This window comes from Chinchilla lanigera, unplaced genomic scaffold, assembly GCF_000276665.1.
Source record: "Chinchilla lanigera isolate Chin_1 unplaced genomic scaffold, ChiLan1.0 scaffold00009, whole genome shotgun sequence".
Classification (NCBI taxonomy): domain Eukaryota; kingdom Metazoa; phylum Chordata; class Mammalia; order Rodentia; family Chinchillidae; genus Chinchilla; species Chinchilla lanigera.
The window spans coordinates 5,466,118-5,485,045 of NW_004955410.1; the positions used below are offsets into that span (position 1 = coordinate 5,466,118).

Consider the following 18,928-nt stretch of genomic DNA (forward strand, 5'->3'; position numbering starts at 1 on the left):
GGGCGGAGTCCGAGTCCGGACCGCGGGTTCCCCGCGCGCTGGGCGCGGAGGCGGCTTCCCGCGTCTCAGCTCCCGCGGCGACACCTTGCCTGCAGCCGCCCGCACCCTCTGTTTCTGTTAAGCAGACCGCGTTTTGAAGGGTTTCGTCACAAGCTCGGAAGATGTGAGGCCGAGGACGGAAGAAAAGGGGCGGGAGCGCGGCCGCGGACGCTGCGCCTGGGGTCTCTGCCTGGGGTCCCCGCCTGGGGGTTTCGCAAAGGGTCCCCGCCTGGGGTCATGCATGAGGCCCCGCCTGGGGTCTCCTCCAGGGGTCACTGCCTGGGGCCCCCCTGGGGTCCCCGCCTGGGGTCCCTGTCTGGGGTCCTGGCCAAGCTCTGCACCGCGGACAGTACAGGAAGAGCGAGCAACAGTGAGAAGGCGCAACCCCGGCAGAGAAAACTGCTCCTCCGTGCATTAATTGGGAAGTTGCGCTTGGTTTCCATCTGCAAGTCTTGTTTTCCTAAAAACCGTTTGAGAAGAGCGGGCTGAGCTCCCGAGACGGGGACAGCAGCGTCAGGCCGGAGAGCTTCGGGAGGGGTCGCCGGGACCAGGCCTGGGGCGCCCGGTCCTCCTTCTGGGTTCTCCCGCCGGGGTCCAACTGCTGGACTCGTCAGACGCAGTGCCGGCCTGCCCCAAGGTTTCCAATGGCCTCGCCCAACAAACAACCGGAGAGAGCTTGGGGTGGCAACCACAGGGACCCCCGTAGTTCCCGGCGCTCCCACTGCTCCCCAGGAGCTCGCAGGCAGCACGGGGCCTGGGTGTTCCCCTTTGGGACCCTCGGTTGTCATCTGTCCAGTGAGCTTCCGGCCAGTGGATTGGAGAGCCCGCAGTTTGCTCCAGAGAGGGATCAGACACACGGCTGTCATGGAGACGACTACAGAACATACCTGCACGAGGGAGGTTGTGCCAGAACTGTGCACGTTACCCCTATCACTTGAAAAGTTTGTCACGTAGGCGAGGAGTTAGAATGCACAGAAGAGAAAGAGGTGTAAATTGGCCATACATGAAGCAAAGCTAAGACGATGCGCAGAAGCGGGCTGATGGGTGTGGGAGGGTCTTCCGGGAAAAAACGGTCCGCAAAAGCACAGTGAAGGAGGTGGCGGAAGAGCTTCAGCGTGGGCGCCCTAAGCAGCACCGCGGTGGGACGGTGTCAGCGCTCTGGCTGCCGCGAGGTCTAAGGTTCTCGGGCAGCTGCTGAGTTCTCCACTAGGGCCCTCTTCCTGGCTCTCGCGGGCCATCGTCTGACTGTGTCCTCGCAGGACTTCAACTTGCGAATTTAGAGAGACACACATGAGACAAGTTAGAGATACATTAAACTAGGTCAGACGTACCCTGCTGAAGGGGTTAATAAGCAAAAGGTACACAGAAAATAGCGATTATATTATCATTAAGATGTAGTGACTGCGAAGCATTGTGGAAAAGAACTGTAGTAGAGCCCTGCATAGGAAGGTAAGAGTCGGACTTTGTGCAGTTAGTACAAGTGTCCCTTCATTTTCCTGAGTTGAGTAATAGATGGTTTTTTTTCAAAGCTCTCTTACCATCCTGTGTAAAGCAGATGTGTAACCAAGCCGTGGATGGCGTTAAGAACCCATGTGCGAGGGGGTAAGAGATGCTCAGACTAATGACTCACATAATTATGATGTTGTGAAGTATGATTCAATGGCCGTATCAAGGGCACGGGGCACATACTGTTAACTCATCTGTTTTATAGAGTGAAACAGTAAAATTTAAGTGACAGAGGTTAGGGTACTCTACTTCAGAGCACTGTTTTTCCTTCTGAACATCATCTGTTTATTTTAGCTATTTTATTGAGATTTAAATCACAGACCCTAGAACTTACCCAGTGAAAATGAGCAGCTCAGTGGCTGTGAGCGTATTCACAGGGTTGTGGAATCATGACTATAATCCATTGTCACATGTTTTCAGCACCCCAAACAAAAATCCTGCATCGGTCCGCCAGCCCCTTCAAGTCCCTCCATTCCCCAGTCCTGGAGGACCGTTGCTCTAAGTTCCCCCCTCCCTTTCTAGTTACACATTCTTGACATTTTATATAAAAGGAACTGTGCCATATGCAGTCTTTTGTAACTGACTTCTTTCACTTAATATGAGATTTTCAAGATGTACCCATGTTGCCGCATGTCTCCCCGTTTCTTTTTATTGCTCAGTAATTCTGAGCCTTATGTTCAGCAAATTGGCCACATATGTTAAGAGACAAATTGGAATACGTTCAGTGGAGAGCATTGGGTTTTAACAAACGCTAAATCGTATCACAAAGAACGTCAGAGAAACAGGGAACTTTTAAGGTAGGAATAAGAACATAGAGGTGACCTGATAGTTCTTCCAGAGCACTGGACAGATGTCATGAATCAGAAGCCATAGACATTCTCTGTCCAGCTTCACGGTAGTCTCTTTAGAAATTCCAGGGTGGGGGTGTGGGAAATGCTACAGCAAACAAAACTTCACCTTGGTGTGAGGAAAATAGTGTATGTTTCCCACATAAGGAAACAGGCGACCACACATTATCTACAACATGAACATCAAGACTGGATGAGCTCATGTTGGATACAGTCTAGTGCTGGTGAACTTCTAGGGTCACTTCCAACGTGGGGCTTCTGGATTACTGAGAAGCCAAATGGCACTGGTGTCAGGACTGAGATAATGCTTGGACGCTCCTGCCTTCCAGCTCTTCTACTTAAAAAAAACAAGCAAAAGCAGAAACGGAGGGTTTGTCAGACATCGGTTGGTTCAGTGTTTTGAGAGATGTGTGAGGATGAGGAGGGACGTGGAAGAAGAACACGGAGTTGGGTGAGCTGGGGTGTGTGTGGCAAGAGAAAGGACAAGGAGGGAGAAAGCGGTCAGAGGGCAGCGTGTGACTCTGGCCCCCCAGGCTGTTTGTGTATGGATATTGTCCTGACCTCTCTCACTACTTGCATTGCGGTTTTCCTTCTAAATGAGAGGAAGGAGTTCAGTTTGGAGACATGGTAGGAATGTTTATGAGGACAGAGGGGGTGGCGTGGTATCCATACTGTCATATAATTAGGGATGCAAAGGTCCTAAGCCAAAACTATTTTCCTTAGCAGTGTGCTGAGATTCTAGACAGACACTAAAACCAAAGGCTCATTGAGTTAGCGCTAAGGGACTTTCCCACCAAGGAGCACTGTGGGCAGGCAGGTCCCGGTGTTGTGGCACAGGCATCCCATGAGGGCCATTGCTCCACGGGGACCACCCTTCCCACAGGTGCCTGAGCCCGGGGGCTGCAGCTCACAGGAAGCACATTGGGTGTGCATACTTTTGTGTCCTGGTGGGTGCTGCACCCTAGGCAATATTCCGTCTCCCTCCCGTAGCTTCAGAGATGACAACCTGGTCCAGTGAGAACATCAAACATGGAGAAAATTGGGCAGTGACATCAACCAATAGGCACAATTTGGGGGTCCCTTTGGGAGACTTAATTTCCTGACGAAGGAAGGCTTCAAGTCATCATTGATGGGCCAGGGTGCAGTGAAGACTACCTAATAGCACATAAATAAAGACAGGAAGGGTTTAAAGGAAAAAAGAAATGATATTATCCTAAATGCATCCAGAGAAAACCAGGAAAAGAGCTGGCAGTAATGGCATGGTGGAATCAGGAATCTAGGTCAGCAATCAGGTAATCTTGGAGCAACTCAGAGTTCTGTGTTCAACTGCATATCTGTCTTTGAAAATTCTTTAACCTCTAGTTGTGATAACCCCCAAAATAAATGAGAATGTGTTGAATTACATCATCTACAAGGCCCCAGTAATTCCCAATTTCTATGATCTATCATTTGAACAAAACAAGATGGTTGATAAATATAACAAAGCATTCAACACATCATTAAGAACAAAGAGCCTTACCACAGCTGTCCCCAACCTTCAGGGCAGCAGGGACCTGTTATGTGGAAGATAATTTTTCCATGGACCAGAGACGGAGGGGGTAGATTTGGGGTGAATCAAAGGAGTCTGCAACCTAGATCCCTGGGGTGTGTGCTTCGTAGTAGGGTTCACTCTCCTATGAGAAGCTAATGCTCCTGGGGTGATGGCAGCCACCGTATGTCCAGGTGCAGCTTTGATTGCTACCTGCCGCTCACGTCCTGCTGTGCAGCCCTGGCCCTAGTGGGACCTGTGCCCTACCACGCAGGAACAGGGAGGGAGACACGGAGCAGGCAGAAGTGAATGAGACTCGGATGCTAACAGACAGCGCGGTAGACACATGGGCGGGCAGATGGAGAGCTGGCTTCTCTCACTGCTTCCTTTCTCCTGGAGCGTTATGCAGGACTGGGAAAGGGGATTTTATGGTACCGAGAGAGAACGTGGCTACTCACTTTCCAGCCCTGCCTCTGCTGTGCCCCTCTCACTCCTGCTAGCTCATGGCCGCCTCCTCTTCCACCGCCCGGAGCCCATCATCTGTTGACCACGCGCCATCTCCCCGTCCTTCCTGCCTGGCCCTGTGCTCTTTCCTGCGCTCTCCTGTGCTCCCCCTTTCTGTCAGGGCTCCTATCCCTGGCACGAAGCCTCAATACCGTTTATTCCCCGGCAAACCTGTGGAGCTGCTCCACCTATGTCTGTGTCGTTCAGCTCGGCTTACCTGGAGGAAAGCGCAGTAATCACAACCCTCCTTACCATAAGTTCAGGTCAGAAACTTGGGATCAGCCTTGATTCTTTCCTCACCCCCCCCCAAACCTGTGATTTAGTCTGTTTACCTCCAGATTCATCCATCCTACTTACCCTACCCTCCTTCAGGGTATCTCTGGAACATTGTAACATCCGCTGTCTGCGCCTTCCACTAGTAACCAGGCATCCTCCTAAAATGTCCAGGTTATCCATTCACTTCCCATCTTACCGGAAAATCCCCATCTAAAGTTCTTACAACATCCCACAAGCCATGCTGGTTCACCAGGCACCAGCTCCCTCTCCCCCTCTCCCCCATGTCATTTCCTGCCACTCCCCCTTGTTCTGCAGTCAGCCTCACTGGCCGTTCGGCTCCTCTGTGACCTTGCCGAACACACTGTCGTGCAGTCTCGGTGCTTACGTTCCACCTGCCTGAGACACTATTCAGCCCTGTAGCGGCTTGACTTACACCCGCATTTCATTCAAATCTCTGCTCACAAATGTCACTTTATCAGAGAGGTATCTTCTCCACCCACCCACACATCAATCTTTCCTCCTTTACTCTGCACTATAATTTCTTTATAACTCTTCTCATATAGTATATACTTTTTCCATTGTTGACTATCTGTCTTTTCACTTGAATATAAACTCTAAGTGGTAGAGACTTTGCCTGCTTTGTCCACTGTTCTGTGTCCAGTATCTGGAATAGCAGAATCTATAGCAAATGAATAAAAAGCAGGAGCTGGATTTAGAGTGCAAATGTGGCCTTCTAAATCCATGAACATTGAAGACTTAGCACAAGCCAGGATCTGTTCTCAGCCCTGAGAGAAAGACACTGAATAGAGACCACCCTGTTCAATGAAATAAAGCAGACACACATACCCAAAATTATAAGTAAAGAGCAAAATAAAAGGCAGATAGCATTAATTAGGGAGCTAGATCTTGCCTGGGAAGGGGATCAACAGATGGAGGGGGAGGGGAAAGGAGGGAGATGGAAAAGGGAATTAAGAAGTGTTATGTGGCTGTGCCAACTCTGCAGGAGGAACACAAACATACTAACTTTAAAAGGACAGATGCCCTTGAAGTGGAATTGGTAGCAGTGGTAGGAGGGAGACACTAAATAAATCTGTAGGTATATCAATTAAATCTGAAGTAGATCCATTAAAGTAACAGAGTCCTGAGTCCAATAAAGATAAAACATGGAGTGTTTCACGAGAGAGTGCACCAGCTCAGGTCTTCTGAGCAGACTCCAGAATGGATTTCGATGCGGTTTTGATTCATTTGGGGCTGTGCCTGTGAAGCACAGAGGAGAAAGTGAGCAGGAGTAGATGGAGAGAGCCCGCAAATGGGATGAGCCCTGCGACCTGGGCGTTCCAGGGGGAGAGAGCTCAGTTAGTACAGGAAGAGCTGCAGACCGCGGTGCGGCTCTAAACCCGTGCCAGGCAGGCCTTCACGGACTCTGTGCTCTCAGGCTCCAGGGAGAATTGCTCCTCAGAGCAGGCCTGCGATGGGAGAAATGGAGAGAGTGGCCAGTGCGGGGCCCGCCTGCTCCGTCTTGGGCTGAGACAGCCAAACAGAGAAGCTGCAGGGGACCCGAAGGCTGTGCTGGTGACTGTCCGCCGAGCACACTCCTGTAAATGGGCCTCAGAACAATGCACTCGGGTGGCCACGGCAAGGCGTTCTGTGCGAGGACCAGTGGGTGCTTTCCACCAAGCACTGGATGATAAGAAGTAACCGGATTTGGGGGACAAAGGATCCAATTTCTTTTGTGGGCACAATGCAAGTGCAAACGCCCTCAGGCAGCAATGAGGTTGGTCTGTTCCAGAAACCTCAGTTCATTTGACCAAGTACAGTTCTGAGGTGCAAGAGGGAGGGGCTAAGAGAGAGGCCGCGGGGTAGGCGGGGCCAGGTTTCTGCGGAGCGAGTGACCACAGCAGAGCGGATTTAGCTTGGAGTTACTCTACATTTATTTTCAACTGACATGAGTGCCAATTTCCTCTTTAAAGTTGGAGGCACTGGAAGTGCTGCCATGATTAAGGAACCTGACGCATGACACACTTCCTGCACGTCTTGGACCCTGCTTTTTTTCTGCTTCCTGAGATTAAAGACTAAGCAAACTAAGAAAGAGGAGATGAAGGTGGAGGGGACAGCTGAGCTTTGGGGACAAGATGAGGGCCGTGGATAAGATCCAAAGGGGGGCAATTCCTTTCTTTTCAAATTCATGATACAACTTCCACTTGTCGCCTGATGGGTGATGATGACATGATATGTATATTTTTATGATTCCCATCTGTCTTGTTTTTCATGATTCTCATGCTTCCTACTTTTTTTTTTAAAATAAGTCTAGGAATAAGGACATGTTTTCCCTTGTCGCAGTGTTTGTTTGACAATGCCAGAATTTCTGAAGTCCTATTTTAATGCGGTATCAAGAGCTCTGGGCCAAGCTTAAAGCCTTTTTTTCCCCAGTGTGTCTCAGAGAAAGAGCTACCTGGCTTTCCTGAAGCCTGTGTGTTTATTTACTATGTTGGATTAAAAAATAGCTATGTTGACACCTCCCCCTCTGTTTGCGCTTCCTGCTGGCTCAGCTGTTTTCCTTTCATGGGAGCTCTCGGGTTGAGCTGTGGAGCTGACATGTGTCTCTTGTTCAGCTCAGCGGGAACTGCGACAGAAGGGCTGCTGAGGACTCGGAGTAGGAGCCAGGCCGGAGGAATTCATTCCTCATTTCTGTTAGCAGCGAGATGATTCTAAATAACAGCACTGAGGAGCTCAGCAAGCATGTGCTGAACAACAACACCTTATTAGGCTACATATGGGCCAAGGGTGAAGAGGGACAAAATGTGTTATCCTGTTTTTAGGAAATCAGCTCACTGTGAAAGTCCAAGGTCACTGAGTGAGGGAAAATCATATTCGAGGTTGAAGACATGAAATTATTCATGTTTTCCATAAGCTCGGCCTCAAGAGCCTGCATGATAGAGTCCATCAGCCCAATGCTGGAGACCCAATCCTAAATCTCCTGCAAGAGAAGGAATCAGAGCAGAATAGAGGTAGTCACATAAGACCCTGCCATCTCCCCCATTCCTGGCTCATCCTTGTTGCCCAAAAACCCGGAAGTACACTGAATAGTGCAGTAGGCCAAGGACACGTTGGTCCCAGGGCACTAACTTCCTCTTAAGCGGACTCCCAGACTTCAGGCTCTGCTTGCAACTCTGGCTTCTGACCTCAAGGGGTTCCCACCTGAGGGAACAAGGGGCTGCTCTTCCTGGTGGTGTGCAGCCTGCCTGGCTGACACTGTTCTCCACACGCAAGCTAAGCGCATGGGCCCACACAGTGGGAACTCAGATTTACCAGGAGGAGCTGCTTAGCCTTTATGCCTCAGTCACAGTTCACCCTCATCCTTCATCACCTCTCACCCACTCTGCTCCAGATAGCTGGGCCTGCACAGCTACGGACAAAGCAGTATTGCTGTTTGTTTGTCCGCCTTTGCAGTACCGGGGATTGAAATCGGGCTTTTGCACTGAGCTACATCCTCATCCCCAACACACCTGCACCTTTATTTTATTTTGAGACAGGGACTCACTAAATCATTCAGGCTGGGCTTGAACTCATGGTCTTCCTGCCTTTCCTTCCCAGAGTGCTGGAGTTACAGGTGTGCACCACCACACCCAGCTCAGTGTGATATTTTGATCTACAAAATGCTCCAATGTCTTTAGGAGACAGCTCCTTTGGGAATCCTAGAGGAAGAAGATAGGTTGGGCTGGCAGGGTACTTTCCAAGTATGTCTTGACCCTAGAAAGGAAAATCAAAAGAATTATCTGCATTTTACCTTCACCTCTAACAGTTCTTAGGACAGATGGGGAGCAGGGCCATACTGGACCTAGCCACTAATCATGACTTTTTCAATGACAACAATAAATCATAGTTTTGAGAAAGTAGCTAAAAATTATAAAATAGGACCAGATTGTTGAAAAAGGAAAGCTAAAGCACAGCACAGATCTTTCTTAAGTCTGGCTTCTTTGAGGTGATTATTGAGGCCTGTTTATAGCGTAAGAAGGCTGGGGCAGGAAACGTCAGTAGTGCAGGGTCACACTGAGCAGCAAACTGCAGCAGTGAAGTGCGGTGACTGGGATCTGTTTAGCATTCCTTTTGTCATGGCCTTTATTTCCCTGTGATTGTACACAAATAGAAATCTGATGTGGTCAGTGGTTTTTAATTGGGATTTAATTCACATGTAAAATTGACCATTTGCAAATGAAGAACTCAGAAGTTTTTAGTTTATTTATAATATTGTGTAATCATTACCCCTAACCCCAAGACACTTTTATCACCTCAAAAAGAAACTAATTTATTTTCTATCTTATGCATTTGCCTTTTCTACACTCTTTGTAAACATGGAGTCACACGATATGTGGCCTTTGGTGTCTTCTTTCATGTTTTCAAGTTTTAGACATGTAGCATGTAGAGGTAGTTTATTCCTTTTTGGTTGAATAATACTATTCTATTATTGGATATGCTATATTCTATTTATCCAGTCATCAGTTAATGGAAGTAGTGGTTGTTTTCACTTTCTGACTCTAAGTAGTGCTGATCTGAACATTATATGCAATTACTGGTTTGATATCTGTTTTCATTTCCCTGGTGCATTTTCATTTCCCAGGAGTGGAATTGCGGGGCCATATGGAAACTAGGTTGAACTTTCATGCAAACTGCCAAACTCTTTTCCAAAGTGACTATACCTTTACACGAGCACTTGATGTGGTTGTTTTCCAATACTTAATTAGTCACCCTGCTGTTAAAGCCATCAGCAGACTTTGTGTGTTGCTGTGATTTCAGACATGATGGGAGGAAAAGAACATTGTGAACTGCATGGTTCTCCATTGCTATTTGGTCTGTTTTCTTTCACGGTTTTAAGATTCTCCTCAGTTGTGTCATTCTTACTCGTGAGAAATGGACTGTTACCAATCCTAGGCCTGGTTATACTGCAAGAATTAAAGAAAGATATATTAAACGAACGGATAAGTGTGTAAAAGGTAAGCTTAGTAGCATTAGTAGAAGCACTGGAAGCATTTCATTTAATGGCATGTGCTCTTAATTATTGCACCTGCCTAGTCCAGTGCAGCTCTTGAACTTCTCAGGGAGAAAACAGTGGAAGATGAAGCAATGAAGAGTCAGAATGCAGAGAGCTGAGGTCAGGTAGAGCCCCCTCTCCTGGGGGGAGAAAAAGAACCACTCAATGACTACAGCACGTTGATACACTCGACAGGTTGATGTCAGGTGAAACCCTTCTGCCCAACAATTTGTTTGCCTGGCTCACCCCCGGCGCCCCATGTTCTTGGGGCTGGGACGTTTGTTCACTTAGCTGGCCTCAGGCACTCGGTGTTCTCAGGGCTGGCCTTGCTCTAGCCCCGAGTGTGTGATCAACCTCCAGCTCAACCACTCCCCACAGCCACCTATGCAGCCGGCTGATAATATTTGAAAGAAAGAAGTTCAGTGCAGTCACGTGAGCCCAGGAGGGAGGAGACATTACTTCTGCAGTGAGACATTTCCCCTAGAAGACAGTGGGTGAGCGAATGTCTCCAACTTCCACTTCTGTCAGGTTTTGATGATATCTGTCATTCCTTGACTCGTGTGGCAGGTTATAGGAAATTATGCATTTATAACTCACAGTCAGCTGCTTCCTCCCTGCCTTTCCTTGCATCCTGAGTGATGTACCCGCTGTCGCCCCTGTGCTGTACTGCACGTCCCTTCTGTTGCACACTGATTTGGCTCAGACAAAGTGAATTTTCCCTACTCAGGAAGTGTCCACACAGGAGCAACCAAAGCTCACATAATGGGTATTCCCCATCTTAAAAGTATTTGTGTGTGTTTGTCAGGAGGGAGGTGCCGGGGTGACACTGTACCACTAAGCAGGTTTTTACAAGTTCTTTACTCCGTGCAGCTCTGATGCACAGCACTTCTTGGGTTGCTTTAATGTGTTTTGTTTTGCCTCCCAGCAGCTTCTTTCCTATCCTCTGCCTTCCCCACCCCAATGCTCTGAGGCACAGAACCTGTTGTGTTCTGTTTTCTGCAGCGCAGCACCCTAAGCACTCTTGTGTTCTTGGAACTCAGCTGATAGCAACACCCTCAAGCTCTTACTTCTTTTTCCAGTGGATCGCCCAAGTGTCTCTTTCCCTCTGAACAAAAACAGTTCCATGCCTCAGAGAAAGTCTGTGTCTGCCTGTTAAAATAACACATTTTCTCCCTATGTCTTTCACATGTCAAAGTAATTTGGAAAGCTAAAGAAATAGTGGATTGCTGAGGGACTGAATATTCAACAGTCCCTTTTGTGGGGAGGAAGGAAGGAAAGTTTCTCTTTGCAATATGTTGGAGAATAGCTGTATTCACTCATTGGTCATTGTATTTATCTTACCCTTGATCTGAATAACATGCCAGAGCCAGATTCCCTGTGAATTTTTAGTTAGAAATTAAAGAAAGATGAGGGTCTTTGGTGGCGGGGTCTGTAAAACATATGCAGTGGCTCTGCGGGCAGCCACATTCTTACTCAAGGCTAAGCAGAAGAAATCTATCTTTAGGTATTTTTCAAATGCTTCAGGCTAACAGAGAACAAATGAGAGAGAGGAGAGAGGAGAAGTAATTGGTTCCAATTCTTTCCTGAGACACTGATGTACTGCTGGTTTCAGATGTCAGGAAATGCTTTGTGTGCTTATGATACAGTCCTCTTTCCACCTTTTGTTCCCTTACACTAGATGGAGGTAATTTCTGTTGCTTGTTCTCATAAGATTCCTAACATAAGAAATAGTTCCAAAGTGAGGGCTTGTGGCTGTTAAGTACTATTAAAATTGTTCTACACTCCTAGCAAGCGTTTCTCTTTAATATCTCCAAAAAATGTATTTTTGTGTTTTACTTCATTTGATTCTCCTGACAATCCTTTGAAGTGGGCAGCATGGGACTTTCTGTTCTCATGTTAGAGAGAAGGAAATTGACCGTCAGAGGACTTAATTGACATGGCCTTGCTTATGTAATCAGTACTGGCAGAGACAGGAAAACAGGGCAGAACTTCGGGGTGCTTCTGTGACATTATAGAGACAGCACACACAGAAGAGCCTTCTAACTGAAGTTCCAGCCTAGTTACGTAAAGGTGTGAATGCTGAAAATTGAACGCAGTTCAGATCACACTTATCATCCATTTAAATTGACTTAAGATTAAGTAAAATTCTGATGGAGGATCTAACAGACACAACAATAAACAAATGAAAAAGGCTGAAGTATTCTTCCTGTAACCAAGAAGGCCATGTAATTCTCAAGGTAAAGAGCATGCAGATGGGGATTCAGTGTGATATGACAGTAGTGATTTCGGTCGTAAGTGCCACTTTGCCCTCCCTAGTAACCCTAGTGTGTATCCCAAGCCCTTGAAGACACACAGATTGTAAGATGGCCACTTGAGTGTGGTGTGCCCATTGGCTTCCCTCACTGTTTCTCAGCAGATGCTACACATGCTAATTGATTCTGAGGATGACTGGGTACCTTCCAGTCAGCTGCACCTGCTTTGTCTCACTGAGCACACAGATCCCTTTGTCCTACCTGGGGTGGGAAGGGGTGCAGGAGCCTCTGCCCAGGACAGGCTTCTGTCAACAGTGTGCCCCCCATAAACTCTGCACTCCATGAGTCCTGCAGCCAGTCCTCACACATGAGGATTCTGTTTTCCTGAAATAATCACTGTTGCATACTCTAAAAGACTTTTCCTAGCAATAGTAGATATGATGTTCACCTTTCATTTTTGACAAAATACCACATTTTTTTCTTGTCCATAATTTTTCTTAGATGAAGCCTCAACTTTTGCTTTGTTGGAACATAATAGTGGCCTGAGATGCTGAGATAGTAATACGTGAAATATGTACCAACTAGGAAATGCTGAAATGCTGAGCACACTGCATACTCAAAACACTTGGAAAATTAAGGCTGGCAAGGCCATTTCTCTGGATGGAAAAACAAAAGGAATAATTTAGTGGAAAGAATCACTTTTGAACATTTCAGCCCAATTAGGGATCAAACTGAGGATCTCAGGTGGGTGAACATGAGTCTAGAACTCAGACTGAGGAGAAACATCCAGCCTCAGGAGGAGAGTCAGGCCAAAGAAGCACAGGGATTCTACCTAGAACCACAGAGAGGAAAGACGAAACCTTGGAACAAGATGTGGGTAGTGACAGGCGTGAGGGAGGAAACACATCGGAAATATGACGAGGATGCAAACCAGAGACGGAGATGGAATTGCAGCAGACAGTGAGGTAGAAGGATGCGCCCTGATGAGCCCTTAAGGCGGGTCTCCAGAAGCGCTGCCTTACGTGGAGGTTAAATCTAGGTAAGTTCTTCTTGGAACTGACCGCTGACCATGGTGACCTTGAAAAGAATAAGTGGGTGGAAAGGAAAACAAGGTTATGTGTGGGTGATGAGGGGTGCGTTGGAGACGCACCATTACAGAGTAAGCAAGGCCGTGGCAGAGACCTTTTGCTAGGAAGAGGCTTGGCGAGCATCAACCGAGGTTCTAGGCTGGGCTCAAGAGCCGCTCTCGGCCGGTGGGAGGGAGACCTGGGGCGGGTGCGGAGGCAGAGATCCTCAGCATGACTGAGGAAGGGCGCGTGTGCTGCGTGCTGGTGAGTGAGTTTCTTTTCAAGCATGAGGATTAGTGCATCTGCACAGCAGCGTGGCAGACACTGTCAAACCTTCAGAAAACAAGGTGTTGGCTCATTTTAGAAGCAGATTTGTAGTAGTTGTTGAAATCTAGTCAGTTCTGTTTTTGTTCAGCTTGTTCATTTCCTGCCCTGTGTTTAATTCTCTGGGAGCCCTTGAGATCTCTATTTGGTGACACTTGCGCAGAGTAAGTATCTAATTGCCTTTAGTAAAGAGAAGTACTTAGAGTCAGACAGATTTAATAAGTCCTAGAACTACCAATTTCTGTCCTATAAATTCAGGTCTCCTATGGATTTTACATCATGTTTTCCACAATAATTTTCCAAAATGTACACACATACACACATGCAAAAATTTACTTTTAAGATATTCAAATAAATGAATAAGAAAAACCACCTTATGAAATAATTTAAGATTATGACATGTAGAAAGCACAAAGCATGAAATTTCAATAATCATAGAAATTTATGGTAAGGAAAAGCCTAATTTGTATTACAGCAGTAGCAAGTGTCCTACTAAATAAATCAGATGAAGCCCAGGCATGGTGGTGCACACCTGTAATCCCAGCACTCAGGAGGCTGAGGCAGGAGGATCATCACGAGTTCAAGACCAGCCTGGGCTACAAAATAAGCTCAAGGCCAGCCTGAACTGCATAGTGAGACCTTGTCTCAAAAAGACAAAAAGACAAAAACATAAAAAAAAATCAGATGACTAAAAATGTGAACCAGGTTAAAATTTTAAAAGTCTATTTTTAAAACTTTAAAATGCCAAATTCCCCAGTTTTCTGTATTACATATCTACATTTTTCAACAGGGTGTTGCATGGACTGAGATTTCAGTGTATGTAGTATGTATATGTTTGCATATGACAAAACTATTTTTATAAAGAATAAAATAAATCAAAGAATGCAAATACATGGATTATTAATTTCTTCAGTACATTAAATTTCAATGGATTCATTGTTCAGTTGAATTATCCATTATGTTTACCAGGCAAATGGGACTAGAAAGTTATCTCTCTGTATTATGTCACTGAACTCCTCACTGATTTGCTTAGTATCTCAGAAAATGAGATACTTCCTTTCTTGTTTACAAATCTGTTGCTAGTCTATCACATCAAGACAAATACAGAAAAGGTTGTACTTTTCCTAACAGCTTTCAACAATACCTAACATGAGCACATTTTGAGGTTTCAAGTGAATAGGACTCCAGCCTTGATGGGAGAAGGGAGATTAGGACAATCACCCAGGGAGAGGCTGTCCCTTCAATTTACATCAAAAGCCGGGACCTCCCTGGGCTCAGACCCATGGAACAGTGTCTCTCAAATCCCCTCTTGAAAATGCGTTTCCTAATGAACCATGCTTCTTTCTGACTTTTCTTTTTTTTGTTATCCCATGAAAGTGAACTTTTCTAACCAACTAGTTCCACTAACCAAGTAGTTTCACTAATCAAAATGTGGAATCCAGAAGGATCTATTTCATACGCTACTGATTTTACTTTTTTGGTCGTTCTCCAGATAAACTTTATTAGACATAAATTAGAGTGCTTAGACAAATAGGTGCTGTAAATAAAACACTTAAAGACAAATATAGACTGCTTCTCTATATTTGCTTGAGCTGAAGACAGTTGGTTGTGATTTTATCAAATGTAGGTGAGGTCTACCATGCATCTGTCATTGACAACTGACTTGTTTAGGCTATTATCTTTTCAGACAGCGACCACTAAAATATAGGTTTGATCACTGATTGCAAACTTTAATATGGGATAATTTATGGAATGAAAGAGGATGCCAAAATTAAGTGGAAATATTTTTTAATGTTTCTTTATTAAGTATTTTTAATGTTTATTTTAGTGTAGCATTTAACTAGAAAATAATTTATAAAAATAAAGTGGCACATACACATATTCAATAAACAAAAATTTTAACACTGACTTATATCGATTACATTAACATTAAAATATACACAGAATAATTATTTTTGCAAAATATCCTTTTTAAGTGTTTGTTAGATTTCAGTGTTTAATGTCACTGATATTTTTCTTATGAATGTGTCTTTTCAGTATTGTCTTGTTTTCATAACAGTTATCAGTTGTATCTTATGTTTAGTCAATTTGAAATTGTTGATCATTTACTTTACTTTTTATCTGTAGGCCATTTCTCCCCTGCCCATATGCCACTGAGGATGAGGATGGCAGGTTCACCCTTCCGCTGAGAGACAGGGTCTTTGAAATGTGTGTCAGCGTCCCTAGTAGATGTAACCACCGGTTTGCACTGGTACACCTGGCTGTAAGAAATAATATTTTCATTTAAATATTCTCTTTATAGATACTCAGATGCCTGGAAAGAGCTGAGCAAATTTTGCTAAGTGAAGAATATTTTCAATTCCCTTCATCCATTTTCTTTTTTTGCTTTCTTTTTTTTTTTTTTTTTTTGGTTTTTCTCCGGTACCGGGAACCGAACTCACGACCTTGCGCTTGCCAGGCAAGCGCTTTTGCCGCTGAGCTAAATCCCCAACCCCTTTTTTGCTTTCTTATACATAAACATTTTAACCACAGTATTTTAACATGCTTTATCTCTTTGTCTCCATTCAGAAAACCTCCTTTTGATGTACATTTTATAAAAAGAAAGCTTGTCAAATGTTATCTTTTTATCTTGAATATTTCACCAATTTTAAACTTATAGGTTTTTTTACTCAATATTAATATATATCATAAACATCCATTTAAAAAAGACCTGCATCAAAAAGTTCATCTCAAAAATTGAAATGTTCCACAGTGCAATTATAGGATGCCAAAACTGAGCCGTGTACATTGTTTGAGGTCTGATCCATGAATTTGTTCAATCTCTCCATTGCTATTATAGAGGAATACTTAATGGATTCTTATTTTAAATATTGTTTTCAATACATTACTTTCTGAAACCCTGGGAAGGTATAGTTTTTATTACATTATTTGAAGACCATTTTGATTAAACATTTCTAAATTTAATTTTGAACAAAAGGAACCAAAATTTAGAGGTTTTTTAAAAAGTTCAATTCCATTTGAGGCCTTTAAATTGCTTTATAAATAAAATCTTCTGAGCTCAACATTTAAAATCATATTAATGTTGAACAGCAGAGACAAAGGATGTGTTGCAAGGCTAAAGGATATTTTAATTTATTTAGTATAACTTTTACAGAAAAATATGTAGTTTTATAATTCTTTGAATGTATAAAATGTGTACATTTTGGCATGTATGCCCTCCATTTGGTATAAGTATACTTTTGGGGTGTGATTAGTTATGCATGCATCGAAGTCAGTTCCAAGCTATGTCAGTTTTTTAGGTCATGGCTTCATGAGGGGCTTAGAGACTGAACGACAGGCCTGAATCATCACATCCTTCTTCATATCCGCACCTCTATCCTGTGTAGGGTGTATTTTCACATCCTTTGCTTATTTGGCGTGTGGTGTGTGGATAGACTTGCTAGCTCGGGGTTTGGAGCCCAGCTCTGAGAGGTCCTCAGGATTTCTGCTTGCACTCCTGGGCCTTTGCCATCAACAGAAGAACAAGTCCTGGTCCAGACAACCGGTCTCACAGGAAGGATGAGAAACTTACAAAACAGGGTTTTGGCTAGATAGAGCTGAGATCTTGAGCCCCACAGGTGGAAACAGAGCCACCCCACATATTTAAGTCAGTCACCTCTCCTCGCCTCCCAAGTCCTGCTCTGAACAGCCGCCTCCTCCCCCTGCTTATTACACTCATCTCTGAGTGGTTTGCACTGCTGCCAGCCACTCCTTGACTCACGGGAGTCAGAGCAGCCTTAAACGAGTGGCTGTGGGATTGATTTATTACGGAGCATTACTGGGCAATGCCCAACTAACAATAGTTTCTTCACTTATCCACATTATATTCATCCACATTTGTTTACCACAATGGCCCACTAAAATGTGTAATCATATTATCATTGTAAAAAGTGATAGTTCTTAAACATTAAACTTGCAATATAGACTCATAACATTGACATCACATTGTCAATGACGGGCGTTTTACTTTCTCCAAAATTTTTACTTTGAAGTCACTTAGATTCCATGAGTTGGGTGCAAAAATATGTAAAGTCTTATTGGAATTGAAAATCATCTTTTACGATTTTTTAGTTAAAGCCCCTAATGATATTTATATAAAATGGATATAGGCGGTCCTTCCTTCACTCTTCATGTCTTTCAGAATAATTTGAATTCAAAATAAACTATTTAGAAGAACGCTTATTTTATCTAAATCAAAACTCATGCTTTTGTAAACAAAATTAGCAATTGTATATTGTTAAATTGTCTTGGGGAACATTCTTTGTATAATAACTATTCATTTTTGAAGTAGATATTGATGTTTCCTTAAAGATTCACTTTTCTGGTCTTCCAGTGACTATGACCTTTTTCCTGATAAGCAGTGATAGTCTTTTTGGGGGTTGGGAGTTCGTAAGAATTATCTACATGTTTGAAAAGTGGGTATTCAGCATGGAACTTTTCACTGAGATAGCTTTTCATTTCTTGACTTCACAGCTGCTAAAAGAGTGTGATGCAGCATAAAAACTTTACCAAATAATAAAATAAGTGTTTGTAGATTTATTGTATTCAATAAGTAGCAAAACTATAGCAAGAGATTTCAGAGTATTTCTGTGTGATGCTGCCCAAGTATCTAACCTTTCATTTGCCACATTTCCCATCAATCCTGCCGTGTGGACTGGTTGCTGGCAGAGTGCACCTTCTTCTCTGTGGCATGTGCCATGACAGAGCTGGCTAGTTCCCCAACTTCTTACCAAAGGCTGTTTCAAAACTATCTTCCCTCTCCACCTGCACCTGCCCTCAGCCGCCCACACCCAAACATCCTCAGTGCCATCAGTGAGTGCCCGTGTGCTGTCCTTGAAAGGGAGAGGTTAGTGACACCAAATCGGAAAGGCTCCGAAGAGGCAGACTGTTATGGAAGATTGTTTTAAGTCTTATCTAGCGCAGAAGCTGGAAATATGAAAATTCGACCTAATTCACTCCTGATTACCCTAGAACTAAGGTTCGTATTAATATTTTGATTACAATGAAAAATCCCGGACAAGTACTACATAGACATAAACAAGGCCAAACCGTCAACAGAGGTCATACGGATATGCGTGCGCACACACACACACACACACACACACACACACACACACTGGAGAGACAGTTTCCCAAATGGCCTCCCTCAAGCCATAACAATTATTTCTCTAAGAGAAGGAAAGGAAAGCAGAATGAAGGAGGAGGGGAATCACACAGACAAATTGTAGCAAAATATCTCCGCACTGACCACAAGTTTAGCATATTAGTATATCCTTAAGCTTCAAAGCTAGTGAATTGTTTTCCTTACCTTTTAATCTGTTGATAGACACATGTATAGGCCAGTTCCAAGATTTAACTATTGTGGGTTGTGTTGCTATAAATGTGGGTATGCATGGATCACTGTAACATGATGTCTAACTTTTTCGGGAAGACATCTATAAGTGGCATTCTGGGGTCAAACAGAATTTCTAGTTTTAATTTTTTAAGGAATCTTCATACTGATTTGCACAGCAGTT

General features: G+C 44.4%; 1 protein-coding gene across 1 annotated transcript in view; it reads right to left on the bottom strand.

The window, feature by feature from the left end:
* The window catches only part of Gnai1 (guanine nucleotide binding protein (G protein), alpha inhibiting activity polypeptide 1), a 78,839-nt gene extending 77,934 nt beyond the window's left edge, over nucleotides 1-905 (bottom strand). The window contains exons 1-2 of the mRNA XM_005377203.2: nucleotides 316-905; nucleotides 22-242 (exon numbers count right to left, since the gene is read on the bottom strand). Coding sequence (XP_005377260.2) covers nucleotides 22-242; nucleotides 316-905 — 811 coding nt within the window. The remainder of the gene's footprint in view (nucleotides 1-21; nucleotides 243-315) is intronic.
* Nucleotides 906-18,928: the final 18,023 nt, after the last annotated feature.